This window comes from Amblyraja radiata, chromosome 3 (assembly GCF_010909765.2).
Source record: "Amblyraja radiata isolate CabotCenter1 chromosome 3, sAmbRad1.1.pri, whole genome shotgun sequence".
Taxonomy (NCBI): Eukaryota; Metazoa; Chordata; class Chondrichthyes; order Rajiformes; family Rajidae; genus Amblyraja; species Amblyraja radiata.
Genome location: NC_045958.1, coordinates 58,962,915 through 58,983,686, shown reverse-complemented (window position 1 = coordinate 58,983,686; position 20,772 = coordinate 58,962,915). Strand labels below are relative to the sequence as shown.

At 42.6% G+C, this 20,772-nt stretch overlaps 1 protein-coding gene across 3 annotated transcripts in view; it reads right to left on the bottom strand.

The window, feature by feature from the left end:
• The window catches only part of tdrd7 (tudor domain containing 7), a 124,615-nt gene extending 105,306 nt beyond the window's left edge, over positions 1-19,309 (bottom strand). Inside the window, exons 1-3 of one of the 3 annotated variants that reach the window (XM_033017847.1) lie at positions 19,159-19,309; positions 6,775-6,995; positions 1,466-1,613 (exon numbers count right to left, since the gene is read on the bottom strand). In XM_033017847.1, the coding sequence (XP_032873738.1) occupies positions 1,466-1,613; positions 6,775-6,987 (361 nt within the window). In that variant the 5' untranslated portion in view covers positions 6,988-6,995; positions 19,159-19,309. Of the gene's footprint in view, positions 1-1,465; positions 1,614-6,774; positions 6,996-18,424 lie in introns of those variants that run through there. The other 2 variants (XM_033017848.1, XM_033017849.1) reach the window with 2 other exon arrangements.
• Between the last annotated feature and the right edge of the window lie 1,463 nt (positions 19,310-20,772).

Sequence of the window (20,772 nt, the reverse complement as noted above, 5' to 3'; positions counted from 1 at the left end):
TGGAGGCCTGTATAGAGCTCCCATCAGGATCTTTTTACCGTTGCATTTTCTTAGTTCTACCCACAAGGATTCAACATCTTTTGATCCTATGTCATCCCTTGCAAGGACTTAATTTCATTCTTTATCAGCTAATCCACCCTCTCTGCCCACCTGTCTGTCTTTTCGATAGTTATCTCAGTTTTAACCCCATCACAGACATCCTCTTTTTCACCAACTCTCCCTTTAGCTTTTACATCTCCTTTCTAAGTTTGACAAATGGTCAATCTGAGTATTTCCAATATTTAAAAACTTTACATTTCCCATGCCCAGAGTAGGTGAATCATGAAGGCTTAAGGTGAAGGGAAAAAGACAATAGAAATCTGAGGGGTAACTATTTCACACAAAGGGTGGTGGGGGTATGGAACAAGTTGCCCGGAGAGGTAGTTGAGGCAGGGACTATCCCAACATTTAAGAAACAGTTAGACAGGTACATGGATAGGACAGGTTTGGAGGGATATGGGCCAAACGCGGGCAAGTGGGATTAGAGTAGCTGGACAAGTTGGGCCGAGGGGCTTATTTCCACGCTGTATCACTCTCTGACTAAGACTCCATCTGCATTTTTGATTATCCAATGTAATGAATTATTTTATTACTTACAAATCAGAGACATTCTAAGATGACTGTTGAAAAATAATACATTTCAGCGGCCGCCTGAGAATGGTGTGCTCACAGATAAGGTGCGAATAAACAATAAAAAGATGGAGGTTGAGAAAAAAGCCAAACTATTTTACAGGTAGCTGCTTCCAATTAGAAAAATGATAATTCAAGATGCCAAGATGACAGCATTTGGGTCTAAACACTGTTAGCAGAAACACCAAAGAGAGCATTCGTAGTTACACATTTACGTCAGAAATTCAGAGCCTAAAGGAGGAAATTTAAAGGGGAAATTGCTCAACAATTCAACAGTAAAACTGCCAGAAAAAAAAGGGAAATAAAATATAATAGTAACTTGGAAGCCCTTTGGTATGTCTTCAACTTGGAAAAAGTAATATGGAAATGCAAGTTCATTTGCTTCTAAGCCTTGGGGCGACAAAAAAACAAGTTCCATGTTTAACCACATTGATCAAAGTTCTTTCGTTTCGATCAACATCCAACTTGTGGCAAGTAACAACAAATAATTTTAAAAACCTGGCCTCAACACAAATCATAATTAATTTTTCTAAACCCATAATAGGTACACATATGTATTAAAATATTTAAATCCAAACGTTTCCATGAAACAAATAAATATGGAATGGTCTTAAAAAATAAGTTAAAAGACAAAGACAACTCAAGTCAAGTCAACCTGTGACTGGAAAGATTCTGTTGAGGTCCTACTTAATGCCTTCAAATGTGTTACATGTCTTTAAAAACCTAGGTTCAAAGTACATAGAGCAATTTTTCATGAGACTTCAATAACCGAAAAGTTAAAACAAGGTTGACTTACCTATTTGTGTGGCCGGTAGGACACGTCTTAATCGTAATTGAGAATTTACCAATGTTTGTCCACCATGTCTCCTCTTAGGAGTTCTCTGACGAGCTACCAATTTAGCAATGTGTGCAATTTCATTGTTTACAGTAGCAAAGCAAACAATCTGTAGGTACAATAAAAAGTTTGAGATACATTCTTATGGATTTATTCAATATTTCTAAAAGCCAAAAATTGTGTCCATGCTTTCTACTAATATTTTGAAAGTTGCATTCCCAAGCACACCCTGTTGCCACATTTGAGTCAATATCTTCCTTCATCATATACTCCTATTCCCATATAAGTTATAAAAACTGGTCTTGCTTCCCACACAGTAATTCATTTTTATATGTTCCAGATCCTTTAGTGGGACTCCACCCCACACAATACCCTGTAACTATTAAAGCAGTCAAATAACTATCATTTGTTATTTACAACTTGACAGGTAATGATAATCCACTTAGTTAAGAGAGCACTGTTCTCAAAACCAATTGCAGGTATAACACAGTTGCAGCTAACGTCAGACATTATAACTGATGAAATATTTGTTATTGACAAAATTTAATTTTGATTTTTTTTTAAAGTGCTGGAGTGATTCAGCGTGTCAGACAGCATGTGTCTACACAGAGAGTGGTGAATCTGTGGAATTCTCTGCCACAGAAGGTAGTTAGGGCCAGTTCATTGGCTAGATTTAAGAGGGAGATAGATGTGGCCCTTGTGGCTAAAGGGATCAGGGGGTATGGAGAGAAGGCAGCTATGGGATATTGATTTGGATGATCAGCCATGATCATATTAAATGGCGGTGCAGGCTCGAAGGGCTGAATGGCCTACTCCTGCACCTATTTTCTATGTTTCTATCTCTGGAGAACATGGATTGGCGACGTTTTAGTCAGGACCCATCTTCCCGACCCAAAAAAAATCTATCTATGTTCTCCAGAGATGCTGCTGTCCGATTTCCTCCAGCACTGTCATTTTTTTTGTAAATCAGCATCTGCAGTTCCTTGTGTCTATATCTAGATTCACACATGCATTTAAAATGTTGAACAGAGATGAGAAACAAGAACACTAAACTCCCTAACTTGAGATAAACTTGATTATTTACGATATCATTTTTTTCTAGGATAATTTAACTCAACACACACTTGATAGATCAACGCATGAACTTTTCTACCAATCTTAGTTTAGCTTACTATTATCTTGATCAACTGACCCATTATATAATCCTTAAAAATCTTAACCATCATTTACAAAAGACAGTTAGAATATTTTTAATCACAAATAGAAAAGTAGTATAGTATAGTATATCTTTATTGTCATTTTCCTGAGTACTCACATACCCAGAGGAAACAAAAAAACGTTGCTCAACCAGTGTCCATTCAGTGTGCAGTTAAAAATAAATAGAAATAAAAATACATATATCATGAACAAATTAAACACTCTACTCTCTACTAAACATATGCTTATCCAACCTGCGCTGAACCACATGGACAACAGGAACATTGAAAGGATATCTCCAAGTATCCTTTCCATTAATTTGCCCACCACTGACGTCAAACTAACAGGTCTATAATTGCTAGGTTTACTCTTAGAACCCTTTTTAAACAATGGAACAACATGCGCAGTACGCCAATCCTCCGGCACTATTCCCGTTTCTAATGACATTTGAAATATTTCTGTCATAGCCCCTGCTATTTCTACACTAACTACCCTCAATGTCCTAGGGAATATCCTGTCAGGACCTGGAGACTTATCCACTTTTATATTTTTCAAAAAGTCAGTACTACCTCTTCTTTGAATCTCATAGTTTCCATAGCTACTCTACTTGTTTCCCTTACCTCACATAATTTAATATCTTTCTCCTTGGTGAATACCGAAGAAAAGAAATTGTTCAATATCTCCCCCATCTCTTTTGGCTCTGCAGATAGATGCCCACCCCATATATTCCAAGATGGACTAAAAATCTATTGCTTCAAAGATCAAATTCATAAATTATGCAACAATACAGCAATCAATTATTGCTTTATACAGTTTACAAAATAAGATTAATTGTAATGTGAACTGTAATATAATGTTAATTGGAACTATGATAGAAATTGTAATTAAAACTTATCTTCAAAAATAATACAAAGAGCCAAATATTGGTGACAGTCCCACAATTAACTGCCAGGAAGCAACTGCATGGTGCATGTTTGGTGCTGCACGTGGGCCAGCAGCAGAACATAAACTTGCTCAGATTCCGCTTTAAGGTGTTTAAAGAAGTGAACGTTAAAATGTAATTATTCCAAACGCATAATAACTGACACCTGCATACTTGATTATCTCACACAGGGCATGTGTGTCACACAGGGTCTTAACAAATGAGTCCACAAACCACTAAAGTTGAGCTTGATTAATCCAAACTATGTTTGGCACAGGCATTGATGCATCTGTAGATTAAATGAGGCAGGAGGCCCCATTCACAAAGTATAAAAACTCACAAGTTAACTTTTCAAATAAATAAACAAACCCCACTGATTAACTCTCCCCATGGAAGATTGTAAACATCTAGCATATACTGTTGTTTAACATCATAATTATCAATACAAACAGAATTATTCTGTGTTCAGTTAAATATTCTCCAAGTAATGCGAAATACATGACTACATAACCCTTAATTTGATAGGATGAGCAGCAATCAAATTATGCTATTCAATGACCAACAGCTGTAAAGTACATATACAAACACACATGATGCATGCAAACAGAAATAATGATCCCTTATCCAAGATAGTCATCCCCTCAAATTGTCCACCATCTATTTGAGCAACATACAAGGGAAATTAAAAGTAGCCCATTACTAAATGACCACTTGTACATTTGTGTCACGAAGCTAAACATACAAAACTGAACAACGTTATAATGGGACATGGTGGGAGTGGGGTTGGGGGGGGGGGGAAGATAAATGGTAAATAATACCCAACAGGAAAACTGGCTGGAGGTATGATAGATATTTATAACCTCTCACTACTGTGGTCCAAGTTCTCCACCCACTTTAAAAGAACATCAACGATACTGGTGCCAATGGAGAGCATGATGACGTGCCTTAACGAGTACCAACCATTGGCACTCATGTCCAATGTGATGAACGGCTTCAAAAGGTTGGTGATGATGTAAATTAACTCTTGCCTTAGTAATGATGATGGTTATCCAACCTGCGCTGAACCACATGGACAACAGGAACACGTATCAGACTATCATTCATCGACCACAGCATCGCATTCTATATCATTATCCCTTCCAAATTCATCTTCAAAGAACATACAGCACATTGGCTCTCATTCAATGCTGAACATAATGCCAAGGTAAACAAACCTTATCTGCCTACACATGATCCATACTCCTCCATTCCCAGCATTGCCATGTGCCTTTTTAACATAGAAACATAGAAAATAGGTGCAGGAGTAGGCCATTCGGGCCTTCGAGCCTGCACCGCCATTCAATATGATCATGGCTGATCATCCAACTCAGTATCCTGTACCTGCCCTCTCTCCATACCCCCTGATCCCTTTAGCCACAAGGGCCACATCTAACTCCCTCTTAAATATAGCCAATGAACTGGTCTCAACTACCTTCTGCGGCAGAGAATTCCAGAGATTCACCACTCTCTGTAAAAAATGATTTGTGTGAAAAAAGTTTTCCTCATCTCGGTCCTAAAAGATTTCCCCCTTATCCTTAAACTGTGACCCCTTGTTCTGGACTTTCCCAACATCGGGAACAATCTTCCTGCATCTAGCCTGTCCAACCCCTTAAGAATTTTGTAAGTTTCTATAAGATCCCCCCTCAATCTTCTAAATTCTAGCGAGTACAGCCTCTTAAATGCCACGACTGTATCTGTCTCAACCACCACCCCTGGCTGTGTGTATCAGGCATCCACAATCCACTGTGTAAACAAACTTTACCCCTCACACCTTTAAGCGATGCTCTCAAATCTTTGACATATGCACCCTGGGCCTAAGGATTTGACTGTCTACCAAATCGATGCCTTTCTTAATTTTATATACATCTATCATGTCTCCCCTCAATCGCCAGCATTCTAGAGAAAACAAATCGGTTTGTCCAAACTTTCCTTGTTGCTAATAGCCCTTAATCAAGGCACCATACTGGTCAACGTCTTCTGCACCCTCACCATTATGACTTCCTGACTTATATTCTCAATGCCCCGACCAATGAAGGTAAGCACACCAGAAATCTTTGTTACCACTCAGAGATTTGATGTATTTTACTCCCTAATGCAACTGGATCCTTGATTTCCTTATTGGCAGAACCCGATGAGTACAAACTAACAACACCTCCTCCTTGTTGACCATCAACATAGGGGAACTTCAGGAGTACATGTTCAGCCCTCGCTCTATACTCATGACTTTGTGATCAGACACAGGACCAAAGTCACCTTTAAATTGAAGATAGATACAACGTGCTGGAGCAACCCAGCAAGTCAGGCAGCATGTCTGGAGAAAAAGAACAGGTGACGTTTCAGGTTGAAGCACTTCTTCAACCCTTCTCCATCTTTAAATTCACTGGCAATACCATTGTTATTGAATAACAGGTAGCAAGTCAGAATACAGGAGGGAGATCAAAAACCTAGTTAAGTAGTCCCAAAACACCAGTCTTGCTCTCAAAGTTAGCACGGCTAAGGAGCTGTTTGTACCCGCCTTCATTAGCAGGATGGCGATGGAAAGAGTCAGCATCTTCAAGTTCCTGGGTGTAGACATCTCTAATCATCTGTCCTGTACCCAACTCATTGATTCAATTTCAAAATTGCTCATCAACACTTCCACTTCCTCAGAGGTTTGAGGAAATTCAGCATGGCAACAAATGCTGATGGGTGCATTGTTGCGAACATTCTGGCCGGTTGCATCATGGTCTGTTTGGCAAACACAAATGCTCAAGAACCAAGTTGGCTGCAGACTTTGCTGTCCAGTATATCACAGGAGAACCACGAGTACCAGGCTCAAGAACAGCTCTTCCACCAACTATCAGATTTTTGAACTACCCTGTGCAACCTCATCCACAACTGTATCCCAACTCTAGTAAACCACTAGTTACTTTTTACTACTATAGTCGCTCTGCATGCTTTGATTTTTACACCATCATCGTCTACTTTACCAAGAATAATTGATAATTTCTTATATATTTCTTGTTTCTGTTTGAACCAAAGTGGTGGTAAAAGTACACCAAATAAGAGTTTAATTGCTCCAGTTTATATCAGTGCATGCGACAAAAACACTCTTGATTAATTAATGTCTCACCTCTCCATTTTTATTCATTCCAAACTTCACAACTGATGGAATGCTTTTCAAGTAGTTATCAAGAGTGGGAAATCCAAGCTGCCTATGTGGGATCACTTCACCTGTGAGTTGCTTATATTCACCCTGCAACCTTGTTATGGCCACACCATCTTTGCTTGATTGCAGGACTGCTCGCAGCATTTTAGCCACCAGGTCTTTCTCTGCTTCCGACATCTTTTACCCTAAAAAGACCAAAAAAAACCTCAAGGATTAAAAGCAATGACCATAACAAATACATCTCCATAAAACCATTTTAACAAATTAAAAGATGCGATATTAAAATTTAACCCATTATTCATTTTACTTTTCACAAATATAAAGCTCTTTGGTGATCACCTTTAAACTACTAACTGAAGCTTGACACTAACTACAAGAGATTTAACAATCTTTTTTTTGTATACTTGTTTGTGTTTAGAGTGCTCAAATGGAAAAAAATACTGGACGAGTCAACATATCAGGCAGCACCTGTGGTGCAATGCAAGGTCATGAAACTGAAATAAAATCAGTTTCTCTTTTCATGGATGCTGCTTCAATGGCATTTCCAGCATTATGTTCTTCTTCTTGCGTATGACGTGCACAGCCGAAAGTTGTAGGACAACTTGTTTTATTTGATCTTATTTGATTGTGCATGCCAGGTTGATTGCATTCGTTGAAACAGTGCGGACCACGTGAAGGTTGCAATCTTCCACCCACAGCATTATGTTAATTTTGCATCTACTATTATTTGCCGAGGAGCACTTGACTTACTCCTCATGCTCACTAGAATAAGTTAGTTGACAATTTGAGATGATTAAGTAATTTTTAACAACAGCCACAAGTGAACATATGCCAAGTGTTTTTGGAAATATGGAAAGTATGCCAGTAGGCCCGGGAGCCGTTGGAGCGAGAGGAGGAGGACCCAATCTGCAACGTTCCATCACACTTCCAAGTGGTCTGGCGGAAGCCGCTGATTGGTGGAAGCAGACGAGAGGAAGCAGCTGATTGGGAGCAACCCCAGGTTTGCATTTCTGCTTTCAGGTTGAGGGTACAGAGAGTTGAGGGTACAGAGAGTTGAGGGTACAGAGAGTTGAGGGTACAGAGAGTTGAGGGTACAGAGAGTTGAGGGTACAGAGAGTTGAGGGTACAGAGAGTTGAGGGTACAGAGAGTTGAGGGTACAGAGAGTTGAGGGTACAGAGAGTTGAGGGTTCAGTGAGTTGAGGGTACAGTGAGTTAAGGGTTCAGTGTTTTTTAGTAAAGGTACAGTTTAAAGGATTAAGATTTTTATAGTGGGAGTGAGTTGATTTAATTTGGGGGTAAGCCATGTCAGTGGAGATCGGCCCCATGGTTTGCTCATCCTGCAACATGTGGGAGATCAGGGATATGGTCGGTGTCCCTGGTGGCTACATGTGCAGTAAGTGTGTCCAGCTGCAGCTCCTGGCAGACCGCATTGAATGATTGGAGCTATGGTTGGATTCATACTGGAGCATCCACGATGCTGAGAAAGTCGTGAACAGCACGTACAGTGAGTTGGTCACACCGCAGGTAAAAGTTAAGCGGACAGAAAGGGAACGGGTGGACATTAGCCAGCATTAGCAGTAGGCAGGTAGTGCAGGAGTACCCTGCGGTCATCTCCCTCCTAAACAGATATACCATTTTGGATACAGTTGGGGGAGATGACTCATCAGGGGAAGGCAGCAGCAGCCAAGTTCATGGCACCGTGGGTGGCTCTGTGGCACAGGAGGGGAGGAAAAAGAGTGGAAGGGCAATAGTAATTGGGGATTCAATTGTAAGGGGAATAGATAGGCGTTTCTGTGGCCGCAAACGAGACTCCAGGATGGTATGTTGCCTCCCTGGTGCAAGGGTCAGGGATGTCACTGAACGGCTGCAGAACATTCTGGAGGGGGAGGGTGAACAGCCAGTTGTTGTGATGCACATTGGCACCAACGATATAGGTAAAACACGGGATGAGGTCCTACAAGGTGAATTTAGGGAGCTAGGAGATAAACGTAGGACCTCAATCTCTGGATTACTACCAGTGCCACGGGCTAGTCAGAGTAGAAATAGGAGGATATTGCAGATGAATACGTGGCTTGAAAAATGGTGCAAGGGGGAGGGATTCAAATTTCTAGGGCATTGGAACCAGTTCTGGGGGAGGTGGGACCAGTACAAACAGGACGGCTGCACCTGGGCTGGAATGGAACCAATGTCCTTGGGGGAGTGTTTGCTAGTGCTGTCGGGGAGGATTTAAACTAATGTGGCAGGGGATGGGTCCTTTTCAGAATGGCAGGCAGTGACTAGTGGGGTACCACAAGGCTCAGTGCTGGGACCCCAGCTATTTACAATATACATTAATGATTTGGACGAGGGAATTGAATGCAACATCTCCAAGTTTGCGGATGACACGAAGCTGGGGGGCAGTGTTAGCTGTGAGGAGGATACTAGGAGGCTGCAAGGTGACTTGGATAGGCTGGGTGAGTGGGCAAATGCATGGCAGATGCAGTATAATGTGGATAAATGTGAGGTTATCCACTTTGGTGGCAAAACAGGAAAGTAGATGGTGGCCGATTAGGAAAAGGGGAGATGCAACGAGACCTGGGTGTCATGGTACACCAGTCATTGAAAGTAGGCATGCAGGTGCAGCAGGCAGTGAAGAAAGCGAATGGTATGTTAGCATTCATAGCAAAAGGATTTGAGTATAAGAGCAAGGAGGTTCTACTGCAGTTATACAGGGTCTTGGTGAGACCACACCTGGAGTATTGCGTACAGTTTTGGTCTCCTAATCTGAGAAAATACATTTTGTGCCATAGAGGGAGTACAGAGAAGGTTCACCAGACTGATTCCTGGGATGTCAGGACTTTCATATGAAGAAAGACTGGATAGACTCGGCTTGTGCTCGCTAGAATTTAGAAGATTGAGGGGGGGATCTTATAGAAACGTACAAAATTCTTAAGGGGTTGGACAGGCTAGATGCAGGAAGATTATTCCCGATGTTGGGGAAGTCCAGAACAAGGGGTCACAGTTTAAGGATAAGGGGGAAGTCTTTTAGGACCGAGATGAGAAAATCATTTTTTACAGAGAGTGGTGAATCTGTGGAATTCTCTGCCACAGAAGGTAGTTGAGGCCAGTTCATTGGCTATATTTAAGAGGGAGTTAGATGTGGCCCTTGTGGCTAAAGGGATCAGGGAGTATGGAGAGAAGGCAGGTACAGGATACCGAGTTGGATGATCAGCCATGATCATATTGAATGGTGGTGCAGGCTTGCAGGCTCGAAGGGCCTACTCCTGCACCTATTTTCTATGTTTCTATGTTTAAGCTGTCCATCTCCCCACCGATCCCCCCACCCCCAGTCTTGAAACAAGCAGTACTCACTTTTGCAAATTATCCCATTTATAACTCAGTATTATTTTTCTGCGATGTTGTCCCTCGTCCTCTCAGCTGCCAATTGTTGAAATTCATTTGATAATTAGCGCAGAACCTTATTCATCCAAATCCTTTACAAACTTTCCTTTAAACAAGTTCTTTCAGCTGACACCACGACGTGTCATTTAATTTATCCTTCCTCTCCACCCTATCACATACCTTCCCTTTTGTTCTCGCCATCCAACCGACTGACCAAATGGTGCCAGCACAATAACCTGGCCCTCAACACCAGCAAAACCAAGGAACTGATTATGGACCTTGGATGGGGTAGGATAGGGACCCACAGTCCCGTTTATATCAACGGGTCGATGGTGGAAAGGGTCAAGGGCTTCAAATTCCTGGGCGTGCACATCTCTGAAGATCTCTCCTGTTCCGAGAACACTGATGCAATTATATAGAAAGCACATCAGCACCTCTACTTCCTGAGAATATTTATTCATGTGTGTATATATTTATATAATGGTATATGGACACACTGATCTGTTCTGTATTCATGTCTACCATATTCTGTTGTGCTGAAGCAAAGCAAGAATTTCATTGTCTTATCTGGGACACATGACAATAAACTCTCTTGATACTTGATACTTTCTTGTAACTGGAAGCTTGGCTCATTTCTCACTATTACAAGTTCTGGTGAAGTGTGATCAGGTGCGTGAACAATGGAATTAGATAGGATATAGAATCAATGAGAGAAGAAACAATACATCCAAGGCAAGATCACTTGATATTTGAAGATTACAGTGCACCCAAGCACCAGGTGATCTTTTCCTTGCTGGGAGTGGTGACAAATGGCTTTGACAAATAGCTGCAGTGCATCATTTAAGTAACATGCATTGCAGCTCTGGTAAGACAACAATAGGACTTGCTATATAAAGGCAATTCTCAAACAACTCTAAAAACTGCATACGAAATGATTTAATTATTTGCCTCTTCAAATAACTTTATTCAGTGCAGACTGAACGAGATTTTCCTTTGGGTGACATCACTCACAATCCACATGGCAGATTTAAAAAAAAAAAACAGGTGAATGAAGGTATTGGAAGAAGGAAGAAGAAATGCAGGTGAATAGATGTGTGAGTGAGGGGTAGATTGAACCAGGTGGGAGAGAAATCTAGGTATCTCAGAAAGGGAATTGAAAAAGTGAACAAAGGAAGAGAGAACCTGGCTGGAACAGTGGAAGAAAAGGAACACTGGGAGTGTAAGATACCTGATATGTGAACAATTAATGTTCACACTATTGGGTAACAGCGGGTATGCTTCAATTTACATTTGGCCTCAAAGTGGCAGTGATGGCCACAAACAAGTCACTGTGGGAATGTGGAGGTAATCTGAAATAACATGCACTATGGAGCTCAAGGGGGATGTTGTACACAAGAGCACAGGTCTAAGGTTCAATGGTGCTTTTATTTTCATTTGCAAACAGTGAAATTATTTTCTTATATACAGTCCAGTAAGGTATTGCCATATCTAACCATAACCCCAATTAACAAAGTGTAGAGTCCACTGAACCCACATGCAAGATGTTAACTTCTGTATACATATGGACAGGAGTTCAATGGATAAAATTATGTAGTAATTTCCAAAATAGTTGGTTGGAGTTACACCTGCAGCTTTGAGTAAAAAACTCTAATTTAGATTTATTGACATTGCATTCACCAAAATGATCCCTGACCCCTGGGGTTAAATTACAAGAGTAAATACTCAAATTGAAATATTATAAGTTTCAGAGGCCATAGAATCAGAGTCAGACAGCACAGAAACAGGCTCTTCGACTCAACTTGCTCACGCTGACTATAGTGCCCCATCAACACTGGTCCCACCTGCTGCTTCCGTAACCTTTTCCTATCCATGTACCTGTCCAGATGTCTTTAAAATGTTACAGTACCAAGTGAAGTAGTAATTTTTTTTTTTTTATTAAGGCGAGTTGTAGAGCAAGAGATCAAAACTATTTCTGCTGGTCGACAAGTCATGTATTAGAAATCAGTCTTAAAATGAGATGTAACCCTGAGTAGAATTACAAACCATACCCACAGAGCAGAAACATGTAACTCTCATTCATAATCAGTTTATTTGAATAATATTAGAAAAGCTGTGACTGATATGTGCTGCTAATCAAGTACAGGAAACAGAGAGAACTCAAGATCTGTCACGATATTGACTGGCCGAATGGCAGAAGAGATTTGGAAACCTATGAGAGCTACGAGAATTTAGATGACTCAAATTCCATCTTATAATGAAGCCTTTTCAGTTGCTGATTCATACAGTATATGGAGTTTTTACAAGAATCGAAGAGAAACATATACTTGATCTTTTATAGTTTAAATATTGAAAACATAGCATTGGAACAAAGGACAAATGGAATACAGCAAGTGCTTTTTTGTGTGACTGTACCAGCACCACTCAAAACTTAAAAACTAGGTTGATGTACTTCAGCCAATGGAGTAGCATGAACCATTATATGCGTACCGGCACCTTTTTGTATGCAGAAAAGCTCTGGATACAGACATAAGAAATACCATGGAGCCAACTTCCAAGCTCCATGCGAGAGCCAGACAAAGTTAGGGACCAAGGATTATCACGAAGGACTAGGGCAGTAAAGCACTCAAAATCTTGCTTTAACTTCAGCCCTGGTAACTATCATTTGTTTCCATGCCTTAGGTCAGTTCTGTTGCCAAATCATATCAATAAACAGATTTTCCAGATATTTCTTTCTAAAAAACCTTGCAAAATACAAACTTCAAATCATTCTTTACAAGGTGATGTGATGTAAAATTTCAAAAGGAAATATTCTTGCTTGTCTATAAGATTGATACTTTCCTTTATACAATTTCTATGCATCATTAAACCAAATTAACAATCGACTTTTCAGGAATGTTCTGACAAAGACAGTCACTACAATCTAATAAAACATGTAGATAATACACATGTACAAATTCAATGGGCTAAATGGCCTATTTTTCTGTCATTATTAGCCTAATAACAACATAAAAAGATATGACTCTCTATTAACAAACTCGTGTAAATTATTTTCGAGTGGAAAAAAAACTTTCATTTAATTAAAAATCAAGATCAAAATTCCCGAATAGTCACCTTGCCGTTACGCACCAGTTTAAATAAAACATTGAAGTAGATGACCCAAAATGCGCTTGAAACTATATTTTGAGGCTTTCAGGTAGAAGAAAGCTTCAGAATGTTATGGCATAGGTACAGAAGTTTCACTACAAAAAGCTAGTTATAAGAGCTGAAAAACAGTAGAAAAATAAAGCAAGCTGGAGCAAAGCAGTAGAATTGATACACATGGACAATAATAAAATTACATAATGGTGGAGAAACAGGATGCCACAACTCAAAGAAAATTGAAAACAAGGTAAAATGCAAGGGTCCACTTGAGCCAGTCATTTTTTACAGTAACGGAGCCGAGAACGCCAAAATGACTTTTTGGAAGGAAGCAGAGGGTGATGGTGGAAGCCTGTGACTGGTGGTGTGCCTCAGGGTTTGGTGCTGGGCCCGTTACTGTTTGCCATCTATAGCAATGATTTGGATGAGAACATACACAGCAAGATTAGCAAGATGATATAAAAGTGGGTGGTTTTGCATAGTGAAGATGGTTGTGAAAAATTGCAGCAGGATCTTGATCAATTGGCCGAATGGGCTGAGGAATGGTTGAAGGAATTTAATGCAGAAAAATGTGAGGTGTTATATTTTGGGAAGTCTAACATGGGCAGGACCTACACAGTGAATGATAGGGCTCTGGGTCGTGTTGTAGTGCAGAGGGATCTAGGAGTGCAGGTGCATAGTTCCCTGAAGGTGGAGTCGCAGGTAGATTGGGTGGTCAAAAAGGATTTTGGCACATTGACCTTCATCAGCCAGAGTATTGATTACAGAAGTTGGGAGGTCATGTTGCAGTTGTATAAGATGTTGGTAAAGCCACGTTTAGAGTATTGTGTTCAGTTCTGGGCACTGTGTTATGGGAAAGATGTTGTCAAGCTGGAAAGGGTATAGAGAAGATTTACGAGGATGTTGCCAGGACTAGAGGGTCTGAGCTTTAGGGAGAGGTTGAGTAGGCTGGGACTCTATTCCCTGGAGTGAAGGAGGATGAGGGGTGATTCTACAGAGGTGTATAAGATCATGAGAGGAATAGATCGGGTAGATGCACAGTTTCTTGCCCAGAGTTGGTGAATCGAGGACCAGAGGACATGGGTTTAAGGTGAAGGGAAAAAGATTTAATAGGAATCTGAGGGGTAACTTTTACACATGAAGGATGGTAGGTGTATGGAACAAGCTGGCAGAGGAGGTAGTTGCGGCTACCCCAACATTTAAGAATCAGTTACAGACACATGGATAGGACACAAAAAGCCGAAGTAACTCAGTGCGACAGGCAGCATCTCTGGAGAGAAGGAATGGGTGACGTTTCATGTCACGAAACTTCACCCATACCTTCTATCCAGAGATGCTGCCTGTCCCACTGAGTTACTCCAGCATTTTGTGTCTATCTTCGGTTTAAACCAGCATCTGCAGTTCCTGCTGACAGGTTGAAGGATATGGACCAAATGCTGGCAGGTGGGACCAGTGTAGCTGGGACATGTTGGCCAGTGTGGGCAAGTTGGGCCTGTTTCCACACTGTATGACTCCATGAATCTGACTGGGAGAGGCCTGCAAATTAGCATTGCCATTTCCTGATGTGCCAAATGCATCAGACTGAAATGAAAGTGAAAGAACAGTTTTATGTTGTGTAAAGGGCCTGTCCCACCAGCATGCGACTGCATGCGGCAAACGCGACGGCTCCGCGGTTGGAAGTGGGACCGGCCCCGCGAGGCCGTACGGCTCAAGCACCACGTTTGGTCGCGCTAGACGCATGCAATCGCATGCTGGTGGGACAGGCCCTTAATATGCTGCAATGTAATTCTCATTGTTGCACTTTCCCAGCTTATTCAACCACTGCCTAAAGCTCAGACCCCCAAGTACTCAATACTCAGTATTGAAGGAGACAATTTATTGTTTCTATATCAAGGTATTTTGGAACATCCTCACCAGAAATGTAAGCTGCCCCATTATATGGCATCGATACCACTTTGAATTTGTATTCCTCCTCCTAGCTGCATATCGAGGAGCATTTTTAAAATAACTCCGACGCCAGAGGCAAGGCATCGAGTCTATCACGGACTACAGCAAAGCTAACACCCCTCCACCAGCCCCCAGCCAACGACGCCTCCCTTCCTGACGAGCTAAACTATTTCTATGCTCGTTTTGACCGGGGCAATAAAACACCAGCCATCAAAGCTGCCCCACCCCCGAATGAACAACCCCTCAGTCTCTCCACCTCTGCTGTACAAGGCGCACTGAGCAAAGTGAATGAGCACAAAGCTGCCGGCCCCGACGGCATCACCGGGCGTGTGCTCAGGGCATGTGCTGGACAACTATTCCTGGTCTTCACTGACATCTTCAATCAGTCACTGGCCCAGGGTATCATCCCTACATGCCTCAAGACCACAACCATCGTGTCAGTGCCTAAACAGTCAGCTTCAGGGAGTCTCCACGACTTCCGCCCAGTGGCACTCACCCCCATCATCGCGAAGTGCTTCAAGAGACTGATCCTGGCTCACCTCAAATCCAGCCTCCCTCCCACACTGGACCCCCATCAGTTTGCCTATCGGCCCAACAGGCCAAAAGAGAATGCCATATCAGCGGCTCTTCACTCTGCCCTGACCCACCTGGACAATAACAACTCCTACATCAGGTTGTTATTCATTGACTTCAGCTCTGCATTTAATACTGTCACCCCGCCAGTCTGTTCACCAAACTCAGCAGCCTTGTCATCAACACCTCCCTCTGCAACTGGACACTGGATTTCTGTTCATCTGTTAGGATTAACAACCACACCTCCTCCACTCTGACACCGAACACTGGCGTGCCACAGGGCTGTGTGCTCAGCCCTCTCCTCTACTCCCTCTTCACCCACGACTGCGTCCATATGCATGGCTCCAACTCCATCATAAAATTCGCTGACGACACCACGGTGGTAGGATTGATCAGTGACAACAACGAATCAGCCTACAGGGAGGAGGTCCAGCACCTGGCAGCTTGGTGTGCCAACAACAACCTTGTCCTCAACACACAGAAGACGAAGGAAATCATTGTGGACTAACGGAAGACCAGAGGCAGCAGACACACCCCCTTCCACATAAACGGGACTGAGGTGGAGCGCGTCTCCAACTTCAAATTCCTCAGGGTACACATCTCTGAGGATCTGTCCTGGTCCCTCCACACCGCCAAACTGATTAAAAAGGCGCAAGAGCGCCCCTACTTTCTGAGGAGGCTTAGGAAAGCTCACCTGTCCCGTCAGATCCTGTCCAACTTCTACCGCTGTACCATAGAAAGCATCCTGACCACCTGCTCCACATTGTGGTACAGCGGCTGCACCATAGCTGACAGGAAGGCACTGCAACGGGTGGTGAAAACCGCCCATCACATCATCAGTGTCCCGCTCACTGCCATGGCTGTCCTTCACCGCACATGGTGTCTGAGATGTGCTGGCAAAATCATTAAGGACCCCTCACACTCCAACCATGGACTGTGTGCCCTCCTCCCATCGGGGAGGCGGTACAGGAACCTCAGGTCTCGCATCAGCAGGCTAAGGGACAGCTTCTTCCCCAACACCATTACCCTGCTGAACTCACAGGCCCGGCGCTAGTACCCTTGCACCTTTGTCCATTCCCATCCCTGAACACCCCACTTCAAATTGAAACTATCTGCTTGAAGTCACAGTATTCTACCTCAACAACATTTAAAAAAGTGCATTTTCAGGATGAGCGATTCAGGTACTCCAGTCTGGTTGGGTAGGGAGTCTGTATTGAGAATTGATGATGATCAACTGCTAATACATTTCAAAGTCTGGATGGTGCGCAACTTGGAATGGAACCTGTTCAGATGGTGTTTCCTCTGTATCCGCTGCCCTTGCATTTTTAAATGGAAGAATTCATGGTTCATTGTGAGGTACTGTCAGGATAAGTAACTACTCAGCTTTTGGTAAATGGTACATAAGGTAGCAGTGGAGAAAGGGAATCCTTAAAGGTGGTTGGTGAGGGAGGAAAAAGAAATAAAAGGGGGAACAAATATATACTATTTTTGATGGTGCTCTGCGTCATGAATTATTGGTACTACACTCATCCAGGCAAGTGGACAGTCTTTCATCAAACTAATAATTTATTGCCTGTTAACTATGAAAAGTCCTACAGTTTCAGGAGGCAAATCATTCTCTACAGATGCTTCTTCTAGACATGTTATTTATGTGACAGGTTGAAATCAGTTTCTGATCAATGAGAACCCCAGTATATAGACAGTGGGGGATTTGGTAATGCTCATAGGTCTGAATTTCAAGGGTCGGTATTTAGGTTACAACATGTTGGAGATTATATTGCCTGATGAATGACTGAACTTTATTGCCTTCCATCACAGTGCTGGATGTTTATGTTAAGTTCTATTGTTTTTTATTGTGTTGTGTTCTTTTAATTGTACGGCTGCATGGTAACTCAAATATCACTGTATGTGATATACAGTGCATGTGACAATAAATATGAATCTGAAACATATAATATGAATATTACTGTCATCAGCCCAATATATTTATTTATGTTTTTACTGTAATTTCTTCACAATATGCAGACAGTTTTATATAAATGATGATTGATTTATATTTTTAAGCAGCAAGGTCATTCTGAAATATATTGAAATTGGCTCCATAGATGTACATAGGTTGAAATCATTATTTGCTTCCATGACTCAGATCCCAATTGTCTATGCACATCCAGCTCAACTGGTGTTTCAAAATATAAACAATTATGCAATTTCCAGATCAACAGAACAATGGATTGGAGCATACAATCTTCAGCCAGCTGAATGCACTACCTGTAAGGTGCTGTTACTATTTTGTAATGACCAACCAAGAACAAGATCACATTTTCAATCAAATTTCAAATAATTCTGATCACGGCAGAAATTCAACCAGAACACTATTTTCGTTTCCATCTGTCTATTTCCGTAGACGTACTGTTTTTATCTATTACATTGCTCTGTCGACACCGAGTGCAGTCTGTTGTTATGGGGGCTTCTTTGTTGCATCAACGTACGGTTCCGCCTATTGGCTGGTTACACCATCACCCCATTAATCGATTTAATGGCTACATAACTACCCGCTACCCCTTACCCACTCACCGATTACAATAAATTTTCGCCAACTTTCTCCCTTCACATGCCACAGAGGTCCGTCACTGAGATGGTGCTCATGCGTCGTTCGCTGCCTTTACACACATACTTTTTTCAAAACACTTCCACTCTCTGCAAATCTGTTCTCCCGGTGACGACACTTCAGACCATTTCTCCTCAGTTTACCGGATTCATACTTTACACATCCCTACTCAAGTAGGCTTCAGTTTTCAAAACTGGTCCGTGGTGTCTTCAGTCCCAGTACTCTCCCAACCCCTTTCATTGGTCTTGCCTGCCCCAGCCTCTCCGGCTTGTCCTCCTTCAATGCGTGACTCCCTTGTCCACCCAGCACAAGCCTCACCCCCAAGCTTGCCAGAACTCCCGCAGGGTCGCGGACCTCAACTCGTCTCCTTGCTCTGCTTCTCCCAGCCCCCGGTGGCCTTTATGTTTTCCGATATTATCATGTTCCACTCGCTCTCTCGATGCGCCCGCCGGCCTCCACAGCGCCTGTTGCCTCTTGCTATTCCCACGGTGCCTTTTCGGCCACCGATACACATCGGTGCCCTCCCAATACGTAACCAATGCTTCACCGGTTCCCTCCCAACATTATCCGATGCTATCGCCGTCCCAAGTAAACGCCCCTCCGATTCTGCCTGCAGTTGGTCCTTACAATACTTTGCCGGTTCTCCCCCGCCTCACCCGCCTGCCCGGGCCCCTCCTCCCGGTGGTGCCCCGCTACTCACCGCGGGGCGCGCCCTGCGCTCGCGCCGCGCTCGCTCGCTCACTCACTCGCTCCCCAGCTGACGGTTGGGCTCCTTCTGTTTGGACCGCGGATGAGCAACGCGAACCCACTCCGCTGCTGCACGAGTCGTGCGCGTGCGCGCCGCCACCCCCAACCGGCACCTGGGATGACTGGTGGTGCGCATGCGCCGTATAGCGGCGGCGGTGGCGACGACAGGGCGCATGAAGGTTGGATGTAACGTGGAGAGTGGCTGGCGTCAACATTGTAATGCGTTCAACCTCTTGCATTCCAGCGCATGTCACCGAAGGCAAAAATGTCCGTATTTATTTCACAGCTTTTGAAGGAAAAGGATAGGTGGTGGACGAAAGAAATGTGATCGATTAATCGTCGACAAATCGCGCAGAATGTTTCATGAGATGAGAGTGGTGAGTCGCTGGAATTCTCTGCCACAGAAGGTTGTTGAGGCCAGTTCATTGGCTATATTTAAGAGGGAGTTAGATGTGGCCCTTGTGGCTAAAGGGATCAGAGGGTATGGAGAGAAGGCAGGTACAGGATACTGAGTTGGATGATCAACCATGATCATATCGAATGGCGGTGCAGGCTCGAAGGGCCGAATGGCCTACTGCACCTATTTTCTATGTTTCTATTCCAATTGGACTCGGGAGGCAGTACAGTGCAAGGATGGCACTATCGGTGGTGGTGGGGTTATAAATCAGCAAGTGCTGTGGGGAAATATCCATAATACATCTGGAGTTGACAACTTCAATTCCAATTATCTATTCAAATTAACAAATATTGTGTTTTCAGTTTTAAAATAATGAAACTGGATGAAAAATTAATATCACTCCTTTCTTAATTTTGATTGGAATTGAACAAGGTAACGAAAGGGTGTTTTGGATGTGACAAATGGCAGCTCTCGCTTGACCAGGTGTGGATGTTAATGGGAATCGGCAAAGTAAAATTAGACTATTACCCCTTGTCTGGGAATGTGTTGAAGGGTGGATGGTAAATGTAAACATTAAATAGTTGAGGTGATAACGAAGCTTGTTTTTCTTCTGTGAGAAGTTACAGCAGATCACCCGCGCTCCCACACGAACCACAGACTGGATACGTGGTGGCCATTGGGACGGGTGAAATGTTACTGTAAATGGGGGGCTTATGATTGGTTCGGAGAAGGGATGATAGCGCGGGCCGCCTGAAAGGTGAGATAGAATAATGTCAAGATGCCCTTGTATTGTGTTTGACTTGTATTACCAACTGTTGTTGAATAAAAATAACATAAGCGAAAAGTATGTTATGACTAATGAAATAATTGGTACCCTTGCAGTTGATAGAATATTTTTGTAGAGTAGTATCTAACAAAAGTAAACAAAAAGTATTTATTGCACAGTATAATTGTCGGCTAATTCTGCTCTAAAGTCAGAGAACTGGTGAGCAGTTTACTGCAGCCATCTCTCCATGATATCATGCAATAAAATCTCAAAGCAAATCTGCAAAGTCTCCGCTTTTCATTTTCCATTGATTTCCATTTCTTCCACAGAAACACATCCTTTGTATCTTTTAGTGCGTAACATTGACCAAGCATGTTACAGTACCATACATGACGAGCTAACGA